The sequence below is a fragment of the Pangasianodon hypophthalmus genome, chromosome 7 (assembly GCF_027358585.1).
Source record: "Pangasianodon hypophthalmus isolate fPanHyp1 chromosome 7, fPanHyp1.pri, whole genome shotgun sequence".
Lineage (NCBI taxonomy): Eukaryota > Metazoa > Chordata > Actinopteri > Siluriformes > Pangasiidae > Pangasianodon > Pangasianodon hypophthalmus.
This window is the reverse complement of record NC_069716.1, coordinates 23,213,029-23,237,762: the sequence shown is the minus strand read 5'-3', so window position 1 is coordinate 23,237,762 and position 24,734 is coordinate 23,213,029. Positions and strand designations below refer to the sequence as shown.

The 24,734-nt window shown below is 39.2% G+C and overlaps 1 protein-coding gene across 10 annotated transcripts in view; it reads right to left on the bottom strand.

Moving 5' to 3' along the window:
• Positions 1–24,734, bottom strand: part of magi2b (membrane associated guanylate kinase, WW and PDZ domain containing 2b) — a 123,361-nt gene that overhangs the window by 29,978 nt on the left and 68,649 nt on the right. For 9 of the 10 annotated variants that reach the window (XM_053235555.1, XM_034305947.2, XM_034305950.2 and 6 more), the window contains 5 exons: positions 18,592–18,649; positions 18,352–18,473; positions 13,330–13,512; positions 8,543–9,051; positions 4,754–4,919 (listed from right to left, as the gene is read on the bottom strand). In XM_053235555.1, coding sequence (XP_053091530.1) covers positions 4,754–4,919; positions 8,543–9,051; positions 13,330–13,512; positions 18,352–18,473; positions 18,592–18,649 — 1,038 coding nt within the window. The remainder of the gene's footprint in view (positions 1–4,753; positions 4,920–8,542; positions 9,052–13,329; positions 13,513–18,351; positions 18,474–18,591; positions 18,650–24,734) is intronic. The other variant, XM_053235554.1, reaches the window with a different exon arrangement.

Below are 24,734 nucleotides of genomic sequence, written 5' to 3'. Positions count from 1 at the left end.
CCCCCCCCCTACCAACCAGGGAGGGTGAAGCTAACACATGCTTCCATTGAGACACATGAAGCAAGCCACTGCGTCTTTTCAAACTTCTGCTCATGCTACGTCACAGCGCAGGGCAACACACTTGGAGGATGCCCATGACTGCCTAGCGTTGCTGTGATTGACAGGGGAGAGAATGTACAAGATCCCTCCCACCCAGTGAGCATGGCCAATTTTGCTCTCCAGGACCCCCTGGCATGGAAGGCTGTCACATCATCAGGATTCAAAGTAGCGATCTCCCGACAACAAGAAGGAAAAACAAAAACAGAATCTCAAGCCACAATGATGAGAAAAATATAATGAATAAATCCGAACTGAAAGAGCTTTGGCTAATTATGCCAGATGTGCGCAGCTGACATTTGTGGATGCTTCTGTGATTTAATTAAAGCCCGTGAAGAGTACAAATTAAACCGCAAAAACACAGAACCACAGAACCAGTGTGGCAAAGCTTTATTTGTGAGCTGAGCAAGTTTTAGTTTTAGTCTTTCAAAAGCAAGCGTGTCATAAACCATGAATATAAACAATATGCTCTGTGCTGTGCATGTGTGTGTATGTGTATGTGTACTTGTGCATACACGTGTTAGAGGTGAGAGGAAGCCATTTGCATGCCTGCTTAAACTAACAGGATTACACTGAAAGCTATATGACCGGGACGGAGCTTGGCTGAACCACTAAGAGCGGAACGTGAAGCCAAATGTACGCCGCTGCCAAGAGACTGAGCCTCTCGTCCCTGAACACAAGCTCAAGTCTGAGATAAACCAGCTGAGATTTCAAAACAGATGATGGCGTGCACTCCATTTTGTCGGTTCTGTCAAGGGGAGGACTGGCATTTGTTTGTCGAAAGAGGAGGAGAATGCTCTTTCAGGTTTCAACACTGCCATACAATATTTGCTATTTATATGTCATCATTCAAGAGTTTTTTTTTTTAATTAATATCCCATCCACATATACAGTGTGTTTACAGTGAGATGAAATATCATGCCTGTAGGGGATTTTAGATACAAATCAGTAGTGTGGAGTGTCTGAAAGACTTTTTTTTTTAGTTTGAATCAAAACTGAGACACAATCAGACATGACTCACACAAACCACTTATAGTCCTAAAGAAAATTAGAAGTAAATTTTAAACAACGTACAATACAACTAGGGATGCAAATGTGGCAAATAAATCATGGAACAAAAAAAATCATTTAACACTCCACTACATTACCGATTAAAAGCACTGATTTCTCCAAGGGTTGTCAGGTCATGTCTCACAAGCTGAGCCATTCTTAAATCTAGTCGTCTGGAAACTACTGACCTTGTGCTGATTAATTTACTTAAGTTCAGTGTAATTTGCTAGCAGTTTGGTGTCACTCTTAATCCATTGGCTTGGTTTTAAACAATTGATTGTTTTAGAAATAATGATCCAATCTGGCAACCCATTCTATATAACCTCCTCTGGGGAGGCCGTATTCACAATCGGTGAGTACAAAAGTTATGTCAATATTTACACAGGGAAAGTTACTTGTATTCAGAGTCTGATTGCACACCTGCTTAAGTTGATTTTCTTCGCTCACCACTCAGATTATGCAAATCAGCTGTGAGGAGTTCATGTCTCCAAGGTTGCCAGATTTTTTTTTATGTAGAAACATCCGAGATGAGGTTTATATATATATAAATATATATATATATTTTAAATCATCAGTGCTCGTATTTGAAGTTGTCTCAGAGTATTGCTAATTTATTGTTTAGTGCCTGTAATGCATTTTAAACCCTACCTACAAACACATTATTCATTTAAAAGGAAGCGCTGATAGGAAGTATGATTAAAATAAAACGCCAGATCCTGGATTTCATTCATAACATTGTCAGTAAGTCTTCCCTGCCTCCTTTCTTTCTGGTGTGAAGTGTGGAAGCTGCAGACTGGCGCTCAATGAATCATCGGGTATGTGGAGGACGTCTGTGTTTCCCATGAGGCTCGGTGTGACGAGCGGTTCAGATGAGATCAGAGACTGGAGGAGTGGAGGAACGGGACTTGTCCGAGGTACTGAAATGTCGCGGGTCTGAGAGGAGCTGTCCGCTACACTGAAATGCCACGGCTGAAGTGATATTGCACGCCAGCTATGGAGTCAGGGGAACAGACGTATCAACCTGCCCTATCATAACAGTGCTGTGAATAGCGCTGACAAAGGCACTACTGCAAACAGAGAGAGTGCAAAGTGGTAGACAAGAGCGAGAGAAAGAACAACACAAAGGCAGCTTTTTTAAAGTCAAAAGCAAAGTGATCTCTGTCTCAGGTGATCCAAGCACAAGTGGACAGCTGAGATGGAGAAACCCTTTACACCTGGCATTTTCATGTCTCATGTTTAGTGAATAATGTTGAGAAGATAATCTTTCAGTGCTGTCGGAACAGATGTGCTATATTTACCCCGTTAGTGTTTTTTTTAGTTTTGTTTTATCTTTAATTTTCTGAGACTATCATGTCAGTTGGCTAAATAAAACAATTTAACATTAAATATAAAAAACGTATGGCTTTAAAACTATCTTTAGTAAATGTAACCCTATAAAAAGATATAAAGATATAATGTGGGGCTCCCAAATGATGCAACAGAAAAGCAATTGCCCTATCTTCAGGAGATTGCAATTTCAAATCCCGACAATGCCACAGCCATCCATGGCCTGGAGTCTAAGAGAGAGTAATTGGTGCTCTCTGGGTGGGTGGGGTGGTGTTACTCTCTCCCCTGTCAATCAGAGCAACACTAGAGAATCCCATTCTCACACATAGTTAGCACTTTCTTCCAAGCGTGTTCAGCAGCTCTGTGATGCAGCACGAGCAGCAGTTTGAAAAGATGCAGTGGCTGGCTTCACATGTTTTGGAGGAAGCATGTGTTAGCCCTCACCCTTCTCATTGTTAGCTGTGAGGTCACAGGTGAGAGCTAGCTAGTGGGTAGAAATTGTAAAATGACCAAATTGAGGGAAAAAACGTATAGTATAGCTCTGGAGTGTTTCAATCCTTGAAAATCACCATGTTGTTGAAATCAGTTGAGTCAAGGGTTATTTAATTTCAGACAAAGCAGATTAACCATCTGTGATGTGCCAGTCCTTGATTGGCTTACTCTGTAACTATCCCACCTCTCTATTAAACATCTTCATCCTAACTGGCGCAGAGTGCTGTCGGTTTGTGGCTTGTAGCTCAGTGTGAGAGCTGTACGCTAATCGCAGCACTGAGAGGAGAGAGCTGTGAACATGGCCGACTCTGGCTGGGACCTTGGCAGCGTGCCGGCGCTGGAATTGAATAGTCTCGCACTCAGTAAGCTGTGATTCACTCAGGTTGTCTCTCACTTGCTTATTTGAAACCTCACTGTGTGTTTGTACTAGAGAGGTCTTTCAGGGCCACGGGCTTGTGTAATGTAAACAGAGGATGAGAGAAGGAGTGAAAAAAAAACGAGAATACAGACAGGAATGGAGCATCTGGAATGAATGTGGCTTCATTCTGACAGCAGGATGAAATGAGTGAAGCATGTGATCATTTGCTGTAATCGTCGTGCTGGTAGATCAGCATGAGCTGTAGTGGGAAGGGAAAAAAATCAGACTCTCGTCTGCTTGTTTTGGATTCGATCTGCTCCGGGATGATTGCTCGTTCCGAGTTCAAGGAAAAGGTCAGATATGAATCACCCAGGTCAGACTGGACCGCCTGGTTGCACCTCTTGAGGCTGCAGGCATTCTATTAAACCCACAATGTACCTCAAAGCAAAAGCACAAGATGTGCTAACAAGACAGAGGTCATTTCAAGAACATCATTAATGCATGCAGGAATATCAATATATCAATAATAGTGAGCAGTGCAACCAGAGCCTGATATTAGCCGATTATTTTGGCACAGCTCAGAATTAGCACGAAACATCATTGCTCGTGCCTGCCAGGATGTTCTGCAGTCCCACAGGCTTAGGATGAACCCAGCCAAATGAGTCTGAAATGATGCCATGGAATTTTAACTCAAGCTTCCACACACCCACAGACAGCCACAATATCACACACATATACACACACACACCACAGTCTGGTCAGTGCGTGTACAGAAGTGGAGTGATTTGAGTCGAATGCTCTCTCCTCAGGCAGCATTTTCACTTCAAAAGAACATCAGATGTCACAGCTTGTTTACAAAGATCTTAGCTGAACCCTAGGTTACATTCCTCAGGCTGGACATGAAGCTGTTTAGCACAACATTCAATAACACAAACAAGAAAAAAAGCATTAACGTCCCGAATAAAGAAGACAAGACGTTATAAGAAGTGTAGTCAAAAGAAAATATCCCAAGCAGACAATTTGGAAAATGTGTAGGGTGAAGTGAGAAAAAATAAGCAACAGAAATCTCAGAACTCCTTTGTGCAGTACAGACAAATATCATTAAACTTTTTAGAGATTTTCTATCATTTTTTTTTCTTAGCAAGAAAAATCCAGTGTGTCAACGTTTATAAAATACAAGAAGTATTATTTATTTTGTATTGTATTTTGATATATCCGCCTTTATTGCACTGGATAACTATCTGTTTAGTGTATACCCCAGCGTCCAAAAATAAATAAATAAATAAATAATTTACTTTACCGAAATTAACTTTCATGACTACAAACAAACACAATGCAAATGTAATAATATTCTCATCAGGAATAATTTAATAACTCATTTCCCTTTGTTTAGACTAAATGTGAAAAGAAGAAAGAGAGAGATGCTCGTACCTGCTCCTCCTCCTCTCTGGATGACGAGAGTGGCGTCGGTCCCCACAGCACAGTCCTTCAGGATCTGCACCACCTGTGAGTGGTTGAGGCCCTGCAGCCCCTGCTGGTTAATCTCCACTATCAGATCCCCTTCACACAGGCCCGGACACCCCTGCGGCTCCAGCACCTGAACAAGCCATGCAGCATATAACAATGTTCCAAACAGCTACGCCATGGAATAAAGCTGCACTGATAATAAAACAATTAGTGATGCGCAGAGTATTGGTTTGGGCTTTGACATCAGTATCGGATGGAATTAATAAATGGATATCAGTTGAATAAAAGGCTAGATAAAAAAAATAAAACAGAAGATGAGCCAATCAGCTTATGAATCTGGAATGATTGACAGTTGCGCAGGTTTTTTTTTAACTGGTGTCAAGTTATGTCAGTATTTACATGGGCAAAGTTTTGTGGATTCAGAGACAGATTATGCAGCTCTCTGATTTGATTTTCTGGACTCTGCTGGATTTTTCTTGAGTTTAAGCGTCTGAAACGAGGGTTTCTAATAACATCTAGACCACTGACTTTCAACACAAGCACTTGCCTTTGAACCCGAAAGAAATCAGGCATAGAAAATGAACTGAAACAGAGATTTTTTTTCTTTGCTGTCAAATGTAAGACGATGTGACATAAAAGCAAGAGACAATTTAAAAATGAAAAATAAAAAGACTACAGCAACAATATAAGAGTGAGAAGATGACAAGCTTTGAAATAAACATCTAACAGGAGTCTAGCACACTGCTAACATATTGCTGCATGAACAGTCAATGAATTGTAAATATGAATTGTAATTATCACACAATGCACTGGTTTAATTTGGATTAATTTAACAATATGGCTTCCGGCCATAGATTTAAGTTCAAATTCACAGTGCTGAACACAACCAGTGTTACCAGCTTTTAACCAAACTCCAAATTACTTCCACCACCAAACTCCTAACCACAAAAAATATACAGTACTGTACAAAAGTCTTAGGCACCCTATTTTTTTAGTACAAACTTTGTTATAGATTTTTATTTTATGACTTCTGCATTATCCAGTCAGTACAAAAACATTTTAGATTTCCAAACATTAGTTTTCCAGCACAAAATTAAATGTTACATAAAGATGTTTGTATGTCAGTAAAGAAAGCAGCATATTACATAAGAGACACTTTTCAGACAAAAAACATAATGAAGGCTGCTGGGTTTTGCTGCAGAAATAAGAAGCGAGTGCGACAGTCAAAGTCTCCAGAAGAACTGTGGCTGCTTCTGCAAGATGCTCAGTAACACTTACAGCTCATTTCCTTATAAAACTGCACTAATTGTACCTGAGACTACTATTTTTTTTTTAAATGAAAGGCTCCTCACTAAATATTGACTTTGTTTCATTTATTACTGTTTACTGCTCTTAATAGAATTTTTTAAAAGAAACATTTAATTTAATTATTTTTGAAGGCATCTTTGTGCTACAGCATTTCTTCGCATGTGCCTAAGACTTTTGCACAGTACTGTACGTGACGAGGTAAACGTGTGACTGACAACAGATCATACACGTGAATACAAACTACTATTCCTGCTACTCCTCCCCCTCCTACTACTACAACTACTACAACTACTCTTCTTCCTCCTCCTCATCCTCTTACTACTCCTACTACTACTATTACAACTACAACTACTCCTCCTACTACTACTACTACAACAACTCCCCCTCCTCCTAATCCTACTCCTACTACTCCTACTACTACTGCTACTACTCCTACTACTACTTCTCCACCTACTACTACAACAACTCCCCCTCCTCCTAATCCTACTACTACTGCTACTACTCCTACTACTACTTCTCCGCCTACTACTACAACTACTCTTCCTCCTCCTCCTCCTACTACTACAACAACTCCCCCTCCTCCTAATCCTACTCCTACTGCTACTGCTACTACTCCTACTACTTCTCCGCCTACTACTACAACAACTCCCCCTCCTCCTAATCCTACTCCTACTGCTACTGCTACTACTCCTACTACTACTTCTCCGCCTACTACTACAACAACTCTTCCTCCTCCTACTACTAGAACTCCACCTCCTCCTACTACTAGTACTACTACTACCACAACTACTCCTCCTCCTCCTACTACAACTACTCCTCCTCCTCCTGTCCAGGTACACATTAAAACACAGTAAAGCAGCAATGTGATTAAAGCATGTAATAAATTTTGTGTGAAAAAAAAAGTGAATAAAAGCACCTGTTTCTGCTCATTAGTCCAAATGCAGCGTTTTAGTACCACAGGAACGTGTGCTACACTTTGTTATACTACAGTCATGGAAAGTGTTTTTGATTGGCTGTGCATTATTTCCTTTTATTGGGATGGCTCTATTAGATTGAGTCAAACGTTGAATCACAGTTTGAAATCAATGCTCCTGCACGCTGCATCCTAAACCTAAAAACAAGAATGAGTAACAGTTTAGACTGGGTTTGTACTATATTTCACTACTGCTGTCATTATTTCACAAACAAATAGAAGAATAATTGATGCCATTTTAGCATTGGTTGGTGTGGAGAACATAAAACTTTAAAGAAATCGAAGGCAGCGGTATTAAAGCTAAAGAACAAACTATCTGAACTCCATCTACACGCTCTTTCCTGATTCTGAAAAAACAGCTAAAACTCTCTCTAATTCACTACCAGATTTCAACAATAAAAACGTAACCTTCAATTTTCACTAGCTATCTGTTTATAGTTTTAAAAACCCTCAATACTGATTGCAGTTTTGGCTAAAATAGGTCACTATCTTACTATACTTTAATAAAGTCTTACTTGGCTTTCTTGAGTTTTTCATGATGCATTTAAATTATGCATTTTAATTACACAGAAATCAATGAATTGTAGACTACCGTCTGTGGAAGTGACAAAAATTAGGTAATAGTAACCTGTGGGTTTGGGAGACTAGAAAGTTAGCTCAATAAAATAACAGAATGTATGCTATTTTCATATCATTGAGTTATGAGTAAGTAAAATATTTACAAATGTCAGTTTTGTAAATATTGAGAAGTAGCTATGGTATATAGAAGATAATTCCCCCATGATGAAAAACAGACATCGTCTTTGGTGGTACTATCTTGCTTATACCATGGAGTTTAAAAAGAGTGTACCAATAATTAAAAAAATAAATAAAAAAATAATGAGTAATAATGAAAATGAAAATATAATGGACTTAGCAGTGGAAACACCACACTGCGTAACCTCATTTGTTATTTTCATTTCATTTCATTACATTTCACCGGTCATTTATTTCATAAGGAATAAAACACTTCAGGGTGTGCTGTTACAGGAAAATAATCAACCGCTGCAACAGTATGTCCCAAAGTGTTTTATTCCTTTTATACCACAGCCATCTGCCAACAATTACATAAAGAATTGTTGTTTTTTTATCAGTGAATGAAATGCTTTAGTTTTTAACCATTTATCGTTACATTTAATTTTGTGGAACATCTAAAAAAGCCTCTAAAAAAAGACACAGCTTGTCATGCTACTGAGAAACTGAAGTCCTCTGTCCTGAAGACTTCCCATGGTTACAAAGCACTGACACTGGAGACTCCTTCCATAAATGTTAAATAAACGTCTCCTTACAGAATACTTTACCATACTGTTTTTCACCACATTTTATTTATTTATTTTTTTTATTATTAGGCTTAAATTATGGGGACCATCTGCCATACATGTCCCTCTGAAAGAATTAATATAACCCTTCCATCTAGAATGATTAAGTTGCACCTGTTTGACCCGCTGGCCTGTCGGACTGTCTGCGATGGTGAACCCGAAACCCTCAGCTCCTTTGGTCATGGTGAGGCTCAGAATCTCTGGTGCTGCTTGGGCGCCGGCTGTTGCCCCGGACGATGACGCCATGGAGATGGCATCTTCATGCAGAGGCCCCGGTGTGTTGAGGGACGGTGGCTGTGATCCGTCCAGGTGTGTGTCTCCAGGATGGGACACCTGGGACAGAGCGTCTCCGTGCTCAGGAAGCAGACGCCCCGTCAGAGACATGTACTCCATGTAGTTATCATAGGTGCTGCGTCCGTTGAGCAGGAGCGAGGGATCCACCAGGCCCAGAGGGGGCACCGTTGAGCTGGCCGACGGCTCTTCGGGGTCGTAGGGCAGCGGGTAGCCTCGGCACAGCACGAGGGTCACGCTCTGGCCGATGGGCACCGACTGAAAGAGCTTGACCACATCTGCATGGGTGGTGCCCAAGACGCAGATGTCATTGATGTAGACGATCACATCGCCTAGGCGCAGAAGAGGAAGGGCTGAGGTTAAATAACATGAAGAAGAATATCAAATGGCTAAGTAACTACAAATTCATACTTTCCAAATACTGCACCACTCACAGAGAGCTTGTACCACTTAAAACCCCTTCTAAAGAATTCAGATTAAGCAGCTTCAAGGTTTTATATTAGGATGTGCATCAAGTCACGTAAGTCCAAGTATATATTCTTTCTTCATATATCCACCAGAGTCGCCTGAACATAAATGATTCAGCATGAACGTTCCTTACATCGCTTCATCTGGCCCCTGTGGTGAGGCTGAGGCTCAGAAACATCAATTTTAATTCATATTTTACACAAGGAATAAAGCACAACATGGTGTGCTGTTGTAGAAAAATAATCCATAACAATGTGGTGTGATACATTACTACCCTGAAGTGCATTACTTTTCATTAACAGCACGTCCCCAAGTCTTATACCGCAGCAATTTGCCAACAATTGCAATTTTTATTTATTAATGAATGAATTTATTAACCATTTATAGTTACAGTTAAAGTTGGATGTCCACAGGACAAGTTAGTTCATGTTCACTTACTGTACGTTCTAGCAGCCATAAACGGTAGTTCTCTCACCACTTTTTCTCTCTCTTGAAGTTAATAAGACAAAATATGGAAATGTTTTGATATGGAATAAATGTCTACTTACAAAAAACTTCATCATATCAGCAAGGAAACATTTTTCTTTCTAAAATAACATGTTTTTTTTAAATCCATTTATGATTAGCCTTAGACTGGAGCATCTGCCATACAAGTCCCTGTTAATGAGCTGTTACTACAGAAGGATAACATATTAGTGAGTACATTAATATAAAACTATCATTTGAATTATAGCCAGAACTACTGTCAGGGCTGCTGTTATAGAAAATTAATCAATTAATCCTCTTCAGATTTGATAATTCAGAAAATTGATGACGATTTCTTTTCACGTTCTACAATGGATATAAAAAGTCTACACATCTCTGTAAAAATGGCAAGTTTTTGTGAAGTAAAAAAAAAAAAAAAGAAAAAAAAAGTTCATGTCAGAACTTCTCCCACTTTCAATGTGAAATTTCAAAATATACAAATAAAGTGAAAAACAATCAAAAATAAAAATAAAAAACTTACAATAACCTAGTTGCATTAAGTGTGCACACCCCTAAACTAATGTTTGGTTGAAGCACCTTTTGATTTTATTACACCACTCAGTCTTTTCGGGTAAGAGACTATCAGCGTGACATTCAAAAACGTTGATCTTCTTTTGGTTAAGCCATTCCTTTGTTGATTCTGATGTATGCTTTGGGTCACTGTCATGCTGAATGGTGAAATTCCTTTTCATCTTCAGCTTACTAGCAGATGCCTGAATGTTTATTTTCATTTTTTTACTTCACAGAAACCTGCCATTTTAACAGGAGTGTGTAGACTTTTTATATCCATTGTATATTTAGTAGATATGGCACGATATTGTTTTCTTTAGAAACTACTAAGTTTTAAATTTTTTTTTAAGCACTTCACAGTTAAACTTTTTTACAATACTTTTACTTACTTTAACCTTATCAAAGGAAAAAACAGTCAAGTCAATTATATCTAAACTTTTCCAGTTCCATAAATAAATTTCTTTGGATCCAATTCCAATTCTAACTGTTGCCATTTGTTACAGGATCCGATATCTGATATATTTTCTCCGATTTTTTTGTTGTTGCTGGTATCAGCTCGAATGTCTAGAAATAGGCTTAATAATCTCATTAACATTATTGAATTTAAAGAAAATAATTAAAAATATTTTTGAAATATTGAAAATAGTATGAAAAGTATTAGACAAATCTGTCTATATGTAAAATATTTTCACTTGCCAAAATATAAGTATAGATTTATACTGTACATTTGAACAAATAATGGAATCTAATGTACGGTGTGAAAGAAAAGCCTGTTTTCTGCTGATTTAAAATGCAATAAATTGACTTTGTTCTTAAATTATATTTCGTCATTATAATTTTAACTGTTATTATGCAGCTCTTGTCAGGATAAAGGGTTAATTGTATGCAACAGAGTCCAGAATATAAACACTACCTTGGAAATTTAACTTTTAACATTACCCCATCCACATAACCACCCATTCACTCACTCTCTCTCTCTCACACACACACACACACACAGACACACGTGTACAGCAGGATCGTTTTAAAGGCATGTAGGTGTGTGATAAAGGACGACGCAACCATCTGGCCAATAATGAGAGACCACAGTGTTACAGAAAACCTGAGGCTGTTACTCAACCGGTAGACAGGAGAGAACAGAGAGAGCAAGACAAAGACAGAGAGAAAATGAGAAAACAGATTTTTTAAGCAGCTTTTTCTCCATGGTCACGCAGCATTGTGCAGCAATGAACACGGAGTGCATAATTATGTACGAGGCCTCAGGAACCGACGGAGCCTATAGACATGGTTCACTTGCTGTGTGCTGTATGGGAGTTTGAGAATCAAAGTTGAATTAAAGCACGTCTATGCTGACTAAAAAAAACAAAACAAAAAAAACAAGTGCCTCAGCCTCAACTAGCACTGAGTACACAAGCTCTCTAGACAGTAAAAGGTAAAAGACGCTGGCGTCAGACTGTGTTGCTTCATAAAAGCAGGTTCCTGTCAGGGAACAGAGCCACAACAAATGCAAACCTATGTAAGACAAAAACAAGTACCACACAGGTACAACAGACATAACTACATTATTTATGTTGAACATGTGCAGGACGTACTAATGTATTGATTTTTATTCTAATGTTTTGTAATATATAAGTAGAAAATTCTGTCTCTCAACTTGAGCTAAAAGATTATCTTGCAATGTAAAGCCTTTCATGAGTCAATCTTAAACCTTGTGCATTGAATTTTTGAGAATCTAGGGCCTTTGGCATCGGCTCTGCAAAACTAGCTTATGTAGCGTGTTTTTCTAGTTGTTTATGATCCACTATTGCGCATCCAGCCTTAACACTGTCTGCTTTATTGTGAGAGTACAAGTGCGCTAGGAGAGTATAAAACCTCTGTTTCTGTAAACACATTTAAAGTTTTATGAGGCAGGCGCAAAACAGACTGCAGATCTGATCAAATGTCGAAAGCCCTGACCTGGCACCTCCAAAAATTCAGCACTGTTGTAGAAAGGAACTAAACTCATGTGTAATTTAGGGCTTTTTTTCACACTTTTACTTTTTTCCACCAGAACACCCCACACTGTTTATACTGTACATTCGGAACAAATGTGGTAAGCGTGGAAGACGGCTTCAAACCCAGGTGTGGAGTGAGCTCAGGTGAGACCGCGGCATGTACGAAAGTGAGCCACTCAAAGGGGCTGTCCAGGAAGTAATATGATTTTTTTCAAAGTGTCATTTTACTTCCTGTTTCAAGTTTCACAATAACGGGACAGTTGAAGATCGGAAAAAGACCAGGTGGTGTTTGTCCAATCTTTAACTGTCCAGTTTTGGTTCCCACTGTAGCCGCAGATTCCTGTTCTCGGCTGATGAGTGGAACCCGATGTGGTCTTCTGGTGTTGTAGCTCGTCCCCCATAAGATTCGATGTGTTGTGTGTTCTCAGATGCTTTTCTGCTCAACACGGTTGTATAGAGTGCTTATTTGAGTTATCATACGCTTCCTGTCAGATTGAACCAGGCCGATGATTCTCCTCTGACCACTCTCATCAACAAGGCACTTCCTCCTGCACAACTGCTCCTGACTGGATGTTTTTTGGTTTTTTGCTCCATTCTGAGTAGGCTCTAGAGACTGTTTCCAGGAAATCAGCAGTTTCTAAAATACTCAGTCCAGCTACATGCCACAGTCAAAGTCACTAAGATCACATTTTTCCCTGATTCTGTGAACATTAACTGAAGCTCTTGAACTGTTTTCGCATGATTTTATGCATTGCTCTGCTGGCACATACACATTTATATTGCCAAAAATAACATATTTATGACCATAACTCATTTTTACTGGAAAATTCAGAAGCTTATAATAACTTACTGAAGTATTAATTAATACCATAACATGATATACCTATTGTCTTCCCAGTTGCATACAAGGCAAAAATAATGCATCAACTTGTGCAATTTTTGGAAGAAATCTTTCTGTGTTAAACAAACCTACACTCATGACCAAAAATGAACCCTAAATTGATCTTAGGTACATCCTTGCATGTTCAGGCCAAGTGTGAAAACACCCTAAATGCCAAGCTAGTTGACTGAATAGAAGACAGGAATCAGATGTGAGAGAGACAGAGGGCTCACCGGTGGCCATCTTGCCATCCTGCGCCGCTGGGCCGTCTGGAATGACACTCTTCACTTGCAGGAACTCGTCCGGTTCGTCTCCGCCGATGATGGTGAAGCCGAAACCCATGTTGCTCTTCTGCAGTGCCGTGGACAGAAATGTGCCTTTCAGCTGGGTGGCATCTCGCGTGAACGGAGGCTTCTCTGTAAATGTCACACACGCAAATACCTTAATAACCCACCTTATTAACCACACAAAAAGTCAGGAAAATTATTATCAAGCATAGTCCTTGCTTTACCTTTCAAGAGCAGGAGTCACCCCACACCCAGGTTTCTAATAATAATGCGTATTTTCTTTTTTAAATATAACATATAACCCAGAATTATTTTAAGGAAGATGATATCACACTAGTAAATAATTTTGTCAGTAACTAAAAAAACCAAACAATAATCTATACATTCATGATTCATTCAAAATTGCCTTTAGCATTTCTAAACGCTGTTATTTCGTAACTAGCGTCTTGGTGCGTGTGCATGAGTTAAAGCGTGCGAGTGCAGATAAATTGTGAAGAGTTTATTTATTATCCATAAATCATAGTTATAATGGTGAGGCTGGGGTCAGTAAACAGGCGGAAAGCGTTAAACCAGGCAAATCGATCTTCATGAAGAGAGAACACTAGTTAAAATCCAGGAAAATACTAGAAAAAGTTGGCTCAGAAGTGTATAAACAGAAAACACAGAGTATTAACAACAAAGACTAACAAAGGTGAAATCAATTACTGAACAGAACCAATAATGAAATGAGGGAGAAGACAAAGAACAAGACAAAGAACTAAAGCTAAAACAAAAGCCCAAAGCGTGAGACATAAAGTCTAGCCAGGGGTTTTCAACTAAACGTTGTGAAGATCCAGTTACCTAAAATTCCTTGCTTAAAAAAGTCTGGATGAGCAACTACTATGATGGAATGGCAGCTCCAATGTTTAACCATTTGTGTATATATAATGATTATTGCTATAAAGATATGGCTATGTTTTTGTTGCATCGGCGCTTCACACTTTTGACTAACACCACGGAGGCTGAACAGATGACGCATCTGTTTTGAACTTGAAGTGGAGAAAAAAAAGGGAGAATAAATATTCTGTGTTTGTTGTAGATTAGGCTGATTAGAGGATACATGAAATGCAAACTTATGCAAGACTGTAAAAACACTTCCTTTTCTTGATGAACTCTTTTCATGTAAATAGTTTACATAAATGCAGAAGCAACAGAGGATCTGCTACAGAAACTGCAACGGTTAATGTTTAGAAAACTGGAGTGGTTGAACTACAGCCAGTTTTTTTTTTTTCCATACAGTTTCCCCCCATTTTCTCTCCAATTTGGTCACTTGCCAATTCCCACTCACTAGCCAGCTCTCCATTATCACATGACAGCCACAAACCAGGGATGGTGTGGGCTAGCATATGTTTCCTCCAAGACACTTTTCAAACTGCTTTTTATGCTGCGTCACAGGGCAGCATAAAACACGCAGAGGAATGCATTATCTGCCCTCTTCCGCATACATGAGCTCATAGATGCTCACAATTGCCTAGTGTCGCTGTGATTGACCGGGGGTAAGTCATCCCTTCCATCCCTCCCATCCAGAAAGCACAGCCAATTTTGCTCTCTTATACTCCCTGCCATGGATAGCTATGGCATCGTTGGGATTCTAAGAGGAAAGCTTTTCTGTTGCTTCACTTGAAAGTTTTGCTACAGTATATTTTTAAATAAAACACTTTGCTGGGTTGGCATCCAGTCCTCTGTCTGTTAGTTGATGGCCTCTGGTCTAGATGTTTTCAGAGACACTCTGCTATGGCTCCTGCTGGATGTCTTACAGATTTGTGAAGCTGGTCCTCTGAATAGTTCAGCCAAACTGAATTACGTGACCAAGGTGCTCATTTAATTACATATGGCACTGCATTCTATCTCTACAAATATCTCATGTGTTTGGGGTGCCTATAAATCAAACATTTTTCAGAAAATTAAAAAGTGTCCTAAAAGTAATAACAGGCAGCATGTATATATTCCACATTTGCATTCTATTTTCAGAAAGTTCCTTGCAAGTAATTTAAATCTGAGTAACTAATTTAAGTAATTTAAAAGTGGTACTTAATCATCAGTATAAAAAGCCCTTCAGAAAAACAAATCAGGGGTGGGGTTTAAAAAGTCCTATAAACTTTGTCTACACTGCTAAAAGGCAATCACAAAATGAAAAAAAAAAAAGAAAAGAGACATGCTAGTAGCCTCACCCTGCCTGGAACTGGGCATTCCTCCAAAGTAGGCCACTGAGAAAAGGGAACCTAATCAGAGAAGCTATCAGGAGGTCGGCATCACCTTTAAAGACGATCCAGGCTTTTTAATTGCAGGGGCTGGTCACACTGAGTACTGGCTAACACCTCATCTAGCCCATGTAGTGAAGTGCCACAAAAGCTGCCATGGATCAGGATCATTCACTTAATCATATTTTACATACGCAAAACCAGGCTCTGGAGTCAGTTAGGCAGCTCCTGCTAGAGGAAAGGGTCAAAAACACACACTGCAGTGCAGAAAATAACAGAAAGTGACCTGCAGCCTTTGAAAAAAAGAATACAGCTTTCAGTGTCACACTATACCGTGCCACGTATCCAAACCTCAGTGACTAGAGAAGGGAAGAGCGCATGTCCTCAAGTGGCCTAGTTAGAGCATGACCCAAATCCAAAACACTTCCAACAAGTAATAACTGGGGTGTGGCGGTGAAAAATCCATTTATGAACATGAACTTCCATGAACACAGGAAATCTAAGAAGAGTTGATACTTTTTATAGATATGGTTGAGCACATCCAGAGTAAAAGAAGCTGAAAACGTGTCACAGAACAACAGAGGATGAAGTAGAGGAGATAAAGAGTTTATTTCACATCAAAACGCTTGTTTCAGAGCTTTTAATACACATCTCATGAGGTCATGGACACAAAATTGATCAAAAGTGTGTGCAGATATTTTTATTTTCATTTTATACTTCTTATGTATGAAATTTTGCATTCCATTAAACATTGTGTATAGCACAAAACTAATACTGCTGGTGTATCACTCTTCATTAACAGCCTGCTAGCAGCAAGCATGGGTCATCAGAGTGATTTTGGTTATGCAGCATCCCACACATTATTCTCTTTCCAAACCAAGTGTGTGTCTCTGCTTTCATTCCCCCCTCCAAAAGCTGCTAATTGATTCCGGTTTAAACATGTTCAACCTCACTCCAAAAAGAAATGCTGCCTCGTCATTTAGTCTCTGACATGTTTACTAAAAGTAAAAAGCAATCCCAGGGTTATTAAGTTATTTAAATATCGTTCACTATTTAACACGTTTTACATAAAATTTGGAACTTTTGGGATGGAACTCGTTCAAAGTGATTAGAAAGATGTCCCTCCAATTCAGAGTACCGATTCTTCACTATTTCCATTCACGTTCCTTGTTGTTTTTCTGGTACTTGACCCAACACCAGTCATCTTTTTCAGTTTTTAATAAGTAAAAATAGCAGTGTGTTATTTCACGTGTATGTTTTCACTCTGCACTCCTACTCTAGTGATGTCACCTGCGTACGTGCACACACACGCACACACAAACACACACGGCAAACAGCACAAGAGACTCTGCTGGTTAAAGCAGTTTCACTGGTGCTATTATTCCTAGCATTTAAACTGTTCTACTATCACAGGGCTTCAAGATGTGTTCATCAGAGAAACTCACAAACTCCCATTAACGATATGGGATAAAACATGACAAGTTGTGCTGTTATAGAGAAATTAATTTCCACCCCTGATTATTTTCTAATAACAGTTCCATTGTGTTTTATTGATCTTATACCACAGCAATTTACCAACTATTAAATTTCTTTATTTATTAAAGAACACCACATCATACCTATTAACCCATTTCCAGTTACATTTAACATTGTGGAAGGTCCACAAAACATGTTTGTTCCTGTTATCACTTACGTTATAGCAGCTATAAACAGTCTCTCCCTCAGCAGCCTCTCTTTTTTTTCCTCTGTCTTGAAATTAATCTTGTCACATCAAAGTCTTTCACATGTTGGAAGACTTAAACTTACAGCTTTACCTCTGACAGTTACGAAGCGCTGATATTGGAGACTCCTTCCCAAAACACTAAATAAACATCTCATGTCAACATTTACACATTTTTTAAAAAAAAAAATCTGCTTTTGTGGGAGTGTCCACCATACAAGAACCTGTGTTAGTTGTTACCATACAAACAAGAATATATTAGAAAGAGCACATTAACATAAACCTGTGATTTGAATTACAGCTGAACAAGACCTTTGAAGATATGAAGACGTGTGTGTGTGAGTGTGTGTGTGTTTTGGTCACCAAGAAAGCTTGTTGTCTAGAAAGCATGACACAGTTTATTTTTACTGACTCATGTTAAACATTCTGCTCTAGGATCCCGACCAAACTCTCGGCATATTTAGCCAGTTTGTTTAGATTTGGTAGAGGTGCGATATATCCCAAATGCTGTTATGGAAATCAGGCAAGCCTTATGACATGCACACTCCCTCATTTCCTGTTTCAAAAGGAAGTAAGGCTTCTGTGTGTGAGCCATCCCTGGCCGGAACTCCAAGAAAGCAAACATGGCCGTGCTCTGTGTGTGGCAGGGATGGTGTTATTCTGTTCCCTATCAATCACTGTGACACTGACCAATCCTGGGCATCTGTGAGCTCGTGTATGTGAAAGACGGCAGATAGTGGTTTCCTCTGAGGGTGTTACACTGCCTTGTGACAGAGCATGAGCAGCAGCTCAGAAAGATACACTAGCTGGCTACATGTGTCTTGGAGGAATCATGTGTTAGCCTTCACCTTCTTTGTTGGTAGCTGTGTGATATTTAAGAGCTAGCAGTAGGGTGGGAATTAGCAAATGATATCCAAAATGCCAGAAAATAGGTCAATATAAAGAACCAAATCACGGCTCTCAAGCCATTTTGCATTTCTAAGTGTGTGCATGTGTGTAAAACGGTACCTCTGTAGATAGTGGGCAGCGGCAGGGATGACAGGCCTTGGCTCTGCATTTGCTGCTGCTGCTGGATTCTTCGTTTGGCCTCCAGGACGGGGTTTTCAAACTGCGTCCTCCTGTTAATGTGGCTGGAAGGGAGGAAATGCAGATCTCTCGTTTGAATGCTGCTTCTCTCTCCACATAAACACGCTCTCAGCTTCTATACAATGACATGCTTGTGAGTGAATGTGGCGTGACAACACTTACTCCACGTAGTAACTGCCATATATAGGGTCGTCTATTTTCTCCCAGCCATACGGCAGCTCTGTGAGGGAAAGGAAAAGGTAAAAGAAGAGAGATGTGAATGGTATACTGCTGCTTCAGAGGAGTCCCGCTGTTTAAGATGACACTAGGGTACTGTAAAAAAAAAACTCTTAAAACAGTTTCATTGCTTTTATTTGATCTGCATCAAGTGGAAACATAAAACCTGAAATGGCCTTTGTGCATATTTGTATTCTCTTTGAAAGAGTGTGTATATGACCCAGAAGTGTTAAACTTAATTAAGCTCTGATGTGTAAACTGTAACTAGTTAACGATGAATGAACTGTTTCACTACAGAGTCGCTCTGAAATTCTTCTAGTTTGATATTGAGGTGTTATTGGTGCATGAAACTAGCATTTAATATGTCATGTTATGAGTACTCGGTGTCAAAGCGCTGCATCTCTCAGCCCTTTTTTGTGTTTTTGTCAGAATTCAGGATTTGGTATAGTTGATGTGTTTGTGCCATAAATATATTCAGTGCTGTTGAATTCTTGTTGGTCTTTATTTGTCTTCTACAACAGCAGCTCTGACAGTAGCACTGGCTGTAATTCAAATCACAGATTTATATTAATATACTCATTCTAATACATTGTTGTTTCTATAGCAACAACTCATTCACAGGGACTTCCATAGTGGATGCAATTCTCCACAATACTCTAAGTCTAATAACAAACAGATTAAACCATGTTAAACCATGAAATGGTGAAGTTTTCTCTGAGGAGACATTTATTTAACATTTATGGAAGGAGTCTCCAGTGACAGCGCTTTGTAACATTCAGAGGTTTTCCACCATGAGAAAGTCTAAACATGGAGGACTTTGCACTTTGTAGTGTCTCATTAACAAGCATTTTTTTTGTTTCACAGACTTGTAGATATAGTAAAGGAATGACAGTTTACAGTTGCTAAAACATAATTGATAACAGGAACTGTTCCATGCATGGTCTACAACATTAAATGTAACCAAACAGGAACAAAAAAGTTAACCCAGTCTCACAGAAAAAATATTCGCATGCAAATAACTTACGCAGCACCTTCGGTACGATGAACATCAACGCTGTCATAAGCATACGTCGCATATCATTTCAATAACTCGACTCTTATGTATGCCATGTTCTGCATCGATGTACATGATTTAACCACACCCCTATTTGATTAAGATTGTTATGTAATACTTAATTTTCCTCTTTTTTTAACCTACTGAACCAACACAATCAGGCTTGCAAGTCACGTGGTAATGTGGGTATTTTCAAAACACAGTCTTTAGGCTGTATAATTTTTAGGTCACAGAGACTGTAGTGACGTTCTGTATCTTTTAAATGACCTGCGTTATCGTGACTTGCAAGCCTGATTATGTTTGCAGAAAACTGGTAAGTCTAAACATATGAAAAGCACAAACTTTACACATGAAGTGGGCTATGCTTAATATGTTAAATAAAAGAGGTTAAAAAGAATTATTACATATCAATCTTATTTAAATAGCGTAGTGGTAGAAGTGGATGTGGTTAAATTAGGTAGGTGCAGAACATGGCAGACAGAGCATTCATGTCAAAGTTTGATACGTTGATATGCATCGTATTATTGTGACAGAATATTGATATAAAAGGTGCTGCAAACATTTTTTTTTCTGTAAGACTGTGTCGACAAAATGTATGATGTTCTTTAATAAATAAATAAATACAAAATATAATAATTCACAGATTGCTGTAGTATAAATAAATAAAACACATCAAGACATGCTGTTTTTGTAAAATAATCACCCTCAGGGCAGTAACCCCTGCTTCCTATTTTCCTATAAGTGTTTTTTTTTTATTATTATTTTATCTAGCACTTACTAACTTTCAGCTTGATGTCACCCATATAAATAAATCTATGCATGTATTTATTATATTATGTATTGTCATTTCTTAAATGACATCATTCTGAGCTACTAATTTTGAGCAAAAATATTTCAAGCAGCTCACCCCAAAAGAGACCTTCAACATTTAGTTCTTCCTTAAAAATGCATCTTAAGGACATATTCAAACGTGGAAATCTCCTGTTCAAGACTGCACGTGTAGATATATGTTCGATCAGTGTCCTTTTAACCCATTAGACCTATCAGCAAGTCCAGACTTACGTTCCTGATTAGTTTCACTGTAGTTCCTGAATAACACACAGTATTCACTGAATAACATGCTGTAGGATGAATAAATGTTCAGTGCGTTTTTCCTGTTTGTGAAACATTCACAGGAAATTTTGGCCAGCCACTGAATCACCATGACGACCAAAATGAAATAGCCTGCAGCGTGATGACATCACCAGATTATTATTTCTGTCACTTTTATCTCTATTTTACTCAAACTGTATATTCACAAAGCAGGAAGAACAGAACCACAGAAGAACAGTCAAAGGAAGGGCCATGTGTCCTTCACATTCAAGATGTTACTCAAGTATGCTCACACAGAAACACACACAAATGATAAATACTGTTCATGCCAAAAATGCTATTCACTTTCACTGTGTTACAAAAATACACTCAGCGACTGTCAGTCTCCAAAGCGGGAAGGGAGATTTGGAGATTTGGAGATTTGGAGATTGGGGGGTGGGGGTGGGGGTGGGGGGGGGGTGTTTTCATATTGGCTGGTCAATAAGAGGTTTCGTATGTAATCATGTTCTGTGAACACTGGATAAGCGCAGCATTCCCCATCTCTCGGAAACCTAAGCCAGACTTAGTAAGAAGGTTCCAAACGGAATGCTAGCCACTATTACTAGCATTTTAAAGTGTCATATGGTCACCACGTGACATTGTGTTAAAGGTCTCAACATGTGTGTGTATGCGCACAAGAAGATATCTGGGGGTTAGGAAGGATGAAAACTGCTTTTTTACAAAAACTGCAACTTTTATTTAAACAATTAAAAGTGCCAAAATGGTGACTCAGGTTAAGGTTAGGGTTAGATTTAGGTGTAATGGCATACACTGAAAAACTGAACCTCAGATCGAACTTAAAAAAGGTAAGTTTTTGTTTTTCTCAACTGAAAAAAATGTATGTTTATATATATATATATATATATATATATATATATATATATATATATAATTTTATATGTTATATGTTACATTTTACATACAACGATATATCATTTTTTCTTTTCTGGTATCAATACTGAAACCTTGGGTATCATCATTTCACACTTAAACTCTTTCACACAGAAATCGCTTACACAGTGTAAATACAGTGCAAAAGAAAACACAGTCAAGTCTCTGTATATATATATATAAACATTTCCACTTCCAAAAATACATTTCTTTCCCAAATCCAATTCCAACCTTTCCCACTTCTTACCGATACTGGGGTGCCATCTGTAGTTGTAAAAGATTTTTTTTTTTCAGTTGAGAAAAACAACACAAAAAATGACCTGCAACAAGGTGACACAGTTTTACTTCGATCCAAGGTTTCTTTTCTTCATTGTAGCATTAATTATCCGCATTAATGATTCTGTCAATGGAAGGTCCTCACAAGGATATTAAGACAAATGTGTGTGTGTGTGTGTGTGTGTGTTTGTGTAGTCCAGGCTGGCCACTGATTTTCTTTAGCTTGTGTTGGCAGAATAAACATTAGCTGTGGAGACTCTCGTTATGTAGAGTAAATAGTTTGGGCTGAAAGCCAGAAGGCCTGAAATTGACCAGCTTTGACAGTGATCACTGATGAGTATGGAGGAGACTCCTGGAGGTTTACACAAATCAATCCCCTCCCCACCCCCACCCCCCCACCCCCAACACACTCACACTCACACACACACTCACACACACTCACACACACACTACAACACAAGGTAACGTATCGAGACCTGACCAATCTGAGTTATTTCAGCATTAAGAGTAGACTGTCACTTCTCAAATATGCACTGACGCCAAACGTTCAGCCAAGGCTGAGTGGGAGAGAAAATGAGTCACCCTCGTCAGCGACATTTTCTTAATGGAAGAGAGAGCTGGCTGACTTAAGCCAACCTGACTGCCTGATTTTTGAATTAAACCTCTTAACAGAAAAATGAGACAACGTTCAGCTCCAGACAAGTGGGGGTTTGTTCGTCTTTTTTCTGTCTTTTTCTAATTTTGTAGAATACTTTAAAACCGTGTTCCATGAAATGCAACATCTATCTTTAGAATATGTCCAAAGCAGAGCTTTTAATCCACACAGTGTAAAGTTTGAATTCAAATTTATAACCATAGTTTACACACTCATGTAAAAATGTCTTTTACAACTAGATTAAACAACAAACTGATCAAATTCTAATCAAATTTCCAATCTCTTATTTACGTAACTGTCTCAGCTTAACACACACACACACACACACACACACACAGCTAGACTAAGAGTGATTCTGAAACACCTTAAATATCAATCTCACACAAACCACCTTAAATCACTGGTCCTCCAGCGCTAGTTGCCATGGCAACTGCAGAAGTCGTCTCTTTTTCAGGCTCTTTCATTCACCAAGTGTTTTATGTATATTTGAGAGCACGGATGAGTCTAAACGTGAGTGTGTTTGTGTGTGAGAAAGACAATGAATGTCACAGTGTGCATGTACATTCTGTACATATGAACATCTTCCCTAGAGATTTCTAAGATTTACTAAACATGAAATATGATAGATTTGGTTCACTGAATCACTGCTCCATATTACACAACAAGAAAACTGCAAGACTGGCTTCAAACTGAAGCAAATGTCCTTGAGACAAAAAAATAATATGTATGTCGTATACATAAAACAGACAGGTAGAAATGATATATTTGATCAAACTGACAAAAATATAAATCCAGCAGATATTTGTGTTATAGCCTCGGGGTGCTGAAAGCACTTTTTATGTGTCCATCAGAATTTCATTAGTATTTCTCATGTGGAAGTCATAACTCTTGAGCATAATCCTTAGATCACTTATCTTAGTAAGGTGTTGATTTTACCACAAGCTGCCTGAACACCATCAATGCACTCTGACACAGATTCTACAAGTTGAGATGAACACCATTCTTCACAAGATTTTCCCTCATTTGGTATTTTGATGATGGTGGTGGAGAGCACTGTCTAACACGCCACTCCTGAATCTGCCCTAGGTGTTCAGTTGTGTTGAGATCTGATGACTGTAAAGGCCAAAGCATATGATTTACATAATTTTCTTCCTCATCAAACCATTCAGGGAGCACTGATTCAGTATTGTGCAAACAAAAGCCACACCACCTTCACTTGGACTGGGACTGAGAAGCACAGAGGCCACACCTCCCTCACGGGTACTGACAAGCACAAAAGCCACACCTGTTTCGCTCAGACTGAAAAGCTCAGATGCCACACCTGCTTCACTAGAACTAGGAAGCTTAGAGTCCACACCTCCTTCACTGGAACTTGGACTGACAGGTACAGAGGCCGTGCCTTCTTTACTAGAACTGACAAGCTCAGAGGCCACATCTTCTTCTCTAGGATTGGGACTGACAAGCTCAGAGACCACACCTCTTTCACGAGAACTGACAAGCTAAGAGGCCACACCTTCTCCTCTAAGATTGGGACTGACAAGCTCAGAGACCACACCTCTTTCACGAGAACTGACAAGCTAAGAGGCCACACCTTCTTCTCTAAGATTGGGACTGACAAGCTCAGAGACCACACCTCTTTCACGAGAACTGACAAGCTAAGAGGCCACACCTTCTTCTCTAAGATTGGGACTGACAAGCTCAGAGACCACACCTCTTTCACTAGAACTGACAAGCTCAGAGGCCCCACCTTCTTCTCTAAGATTGGGACTGACAAGCTAAGAGACCACACCTCTTTCACGAGAACTGACAAGCTACGAGGCCACACCTTCTTCACTGGGACTTGGACTGACAGGTACAGAGGCCACTCCTCCTTCACTAGAACTAGGACTGACAAGCGCAGAAGTCACACCTCCTTCACTAGAGCTAGAAAGCTTAGAGACCTCTATCACTAGGACTGACAGGCACAGAGGCCTTGCCCCACTGGGACTGCTAGGCACAAAGCGTAAAGGCCACACCTCATTCATTAGACCTGACTGGCTCAGAGGCCATGCCTCCTTCACTGGGATTGACAGGTACAAAGGC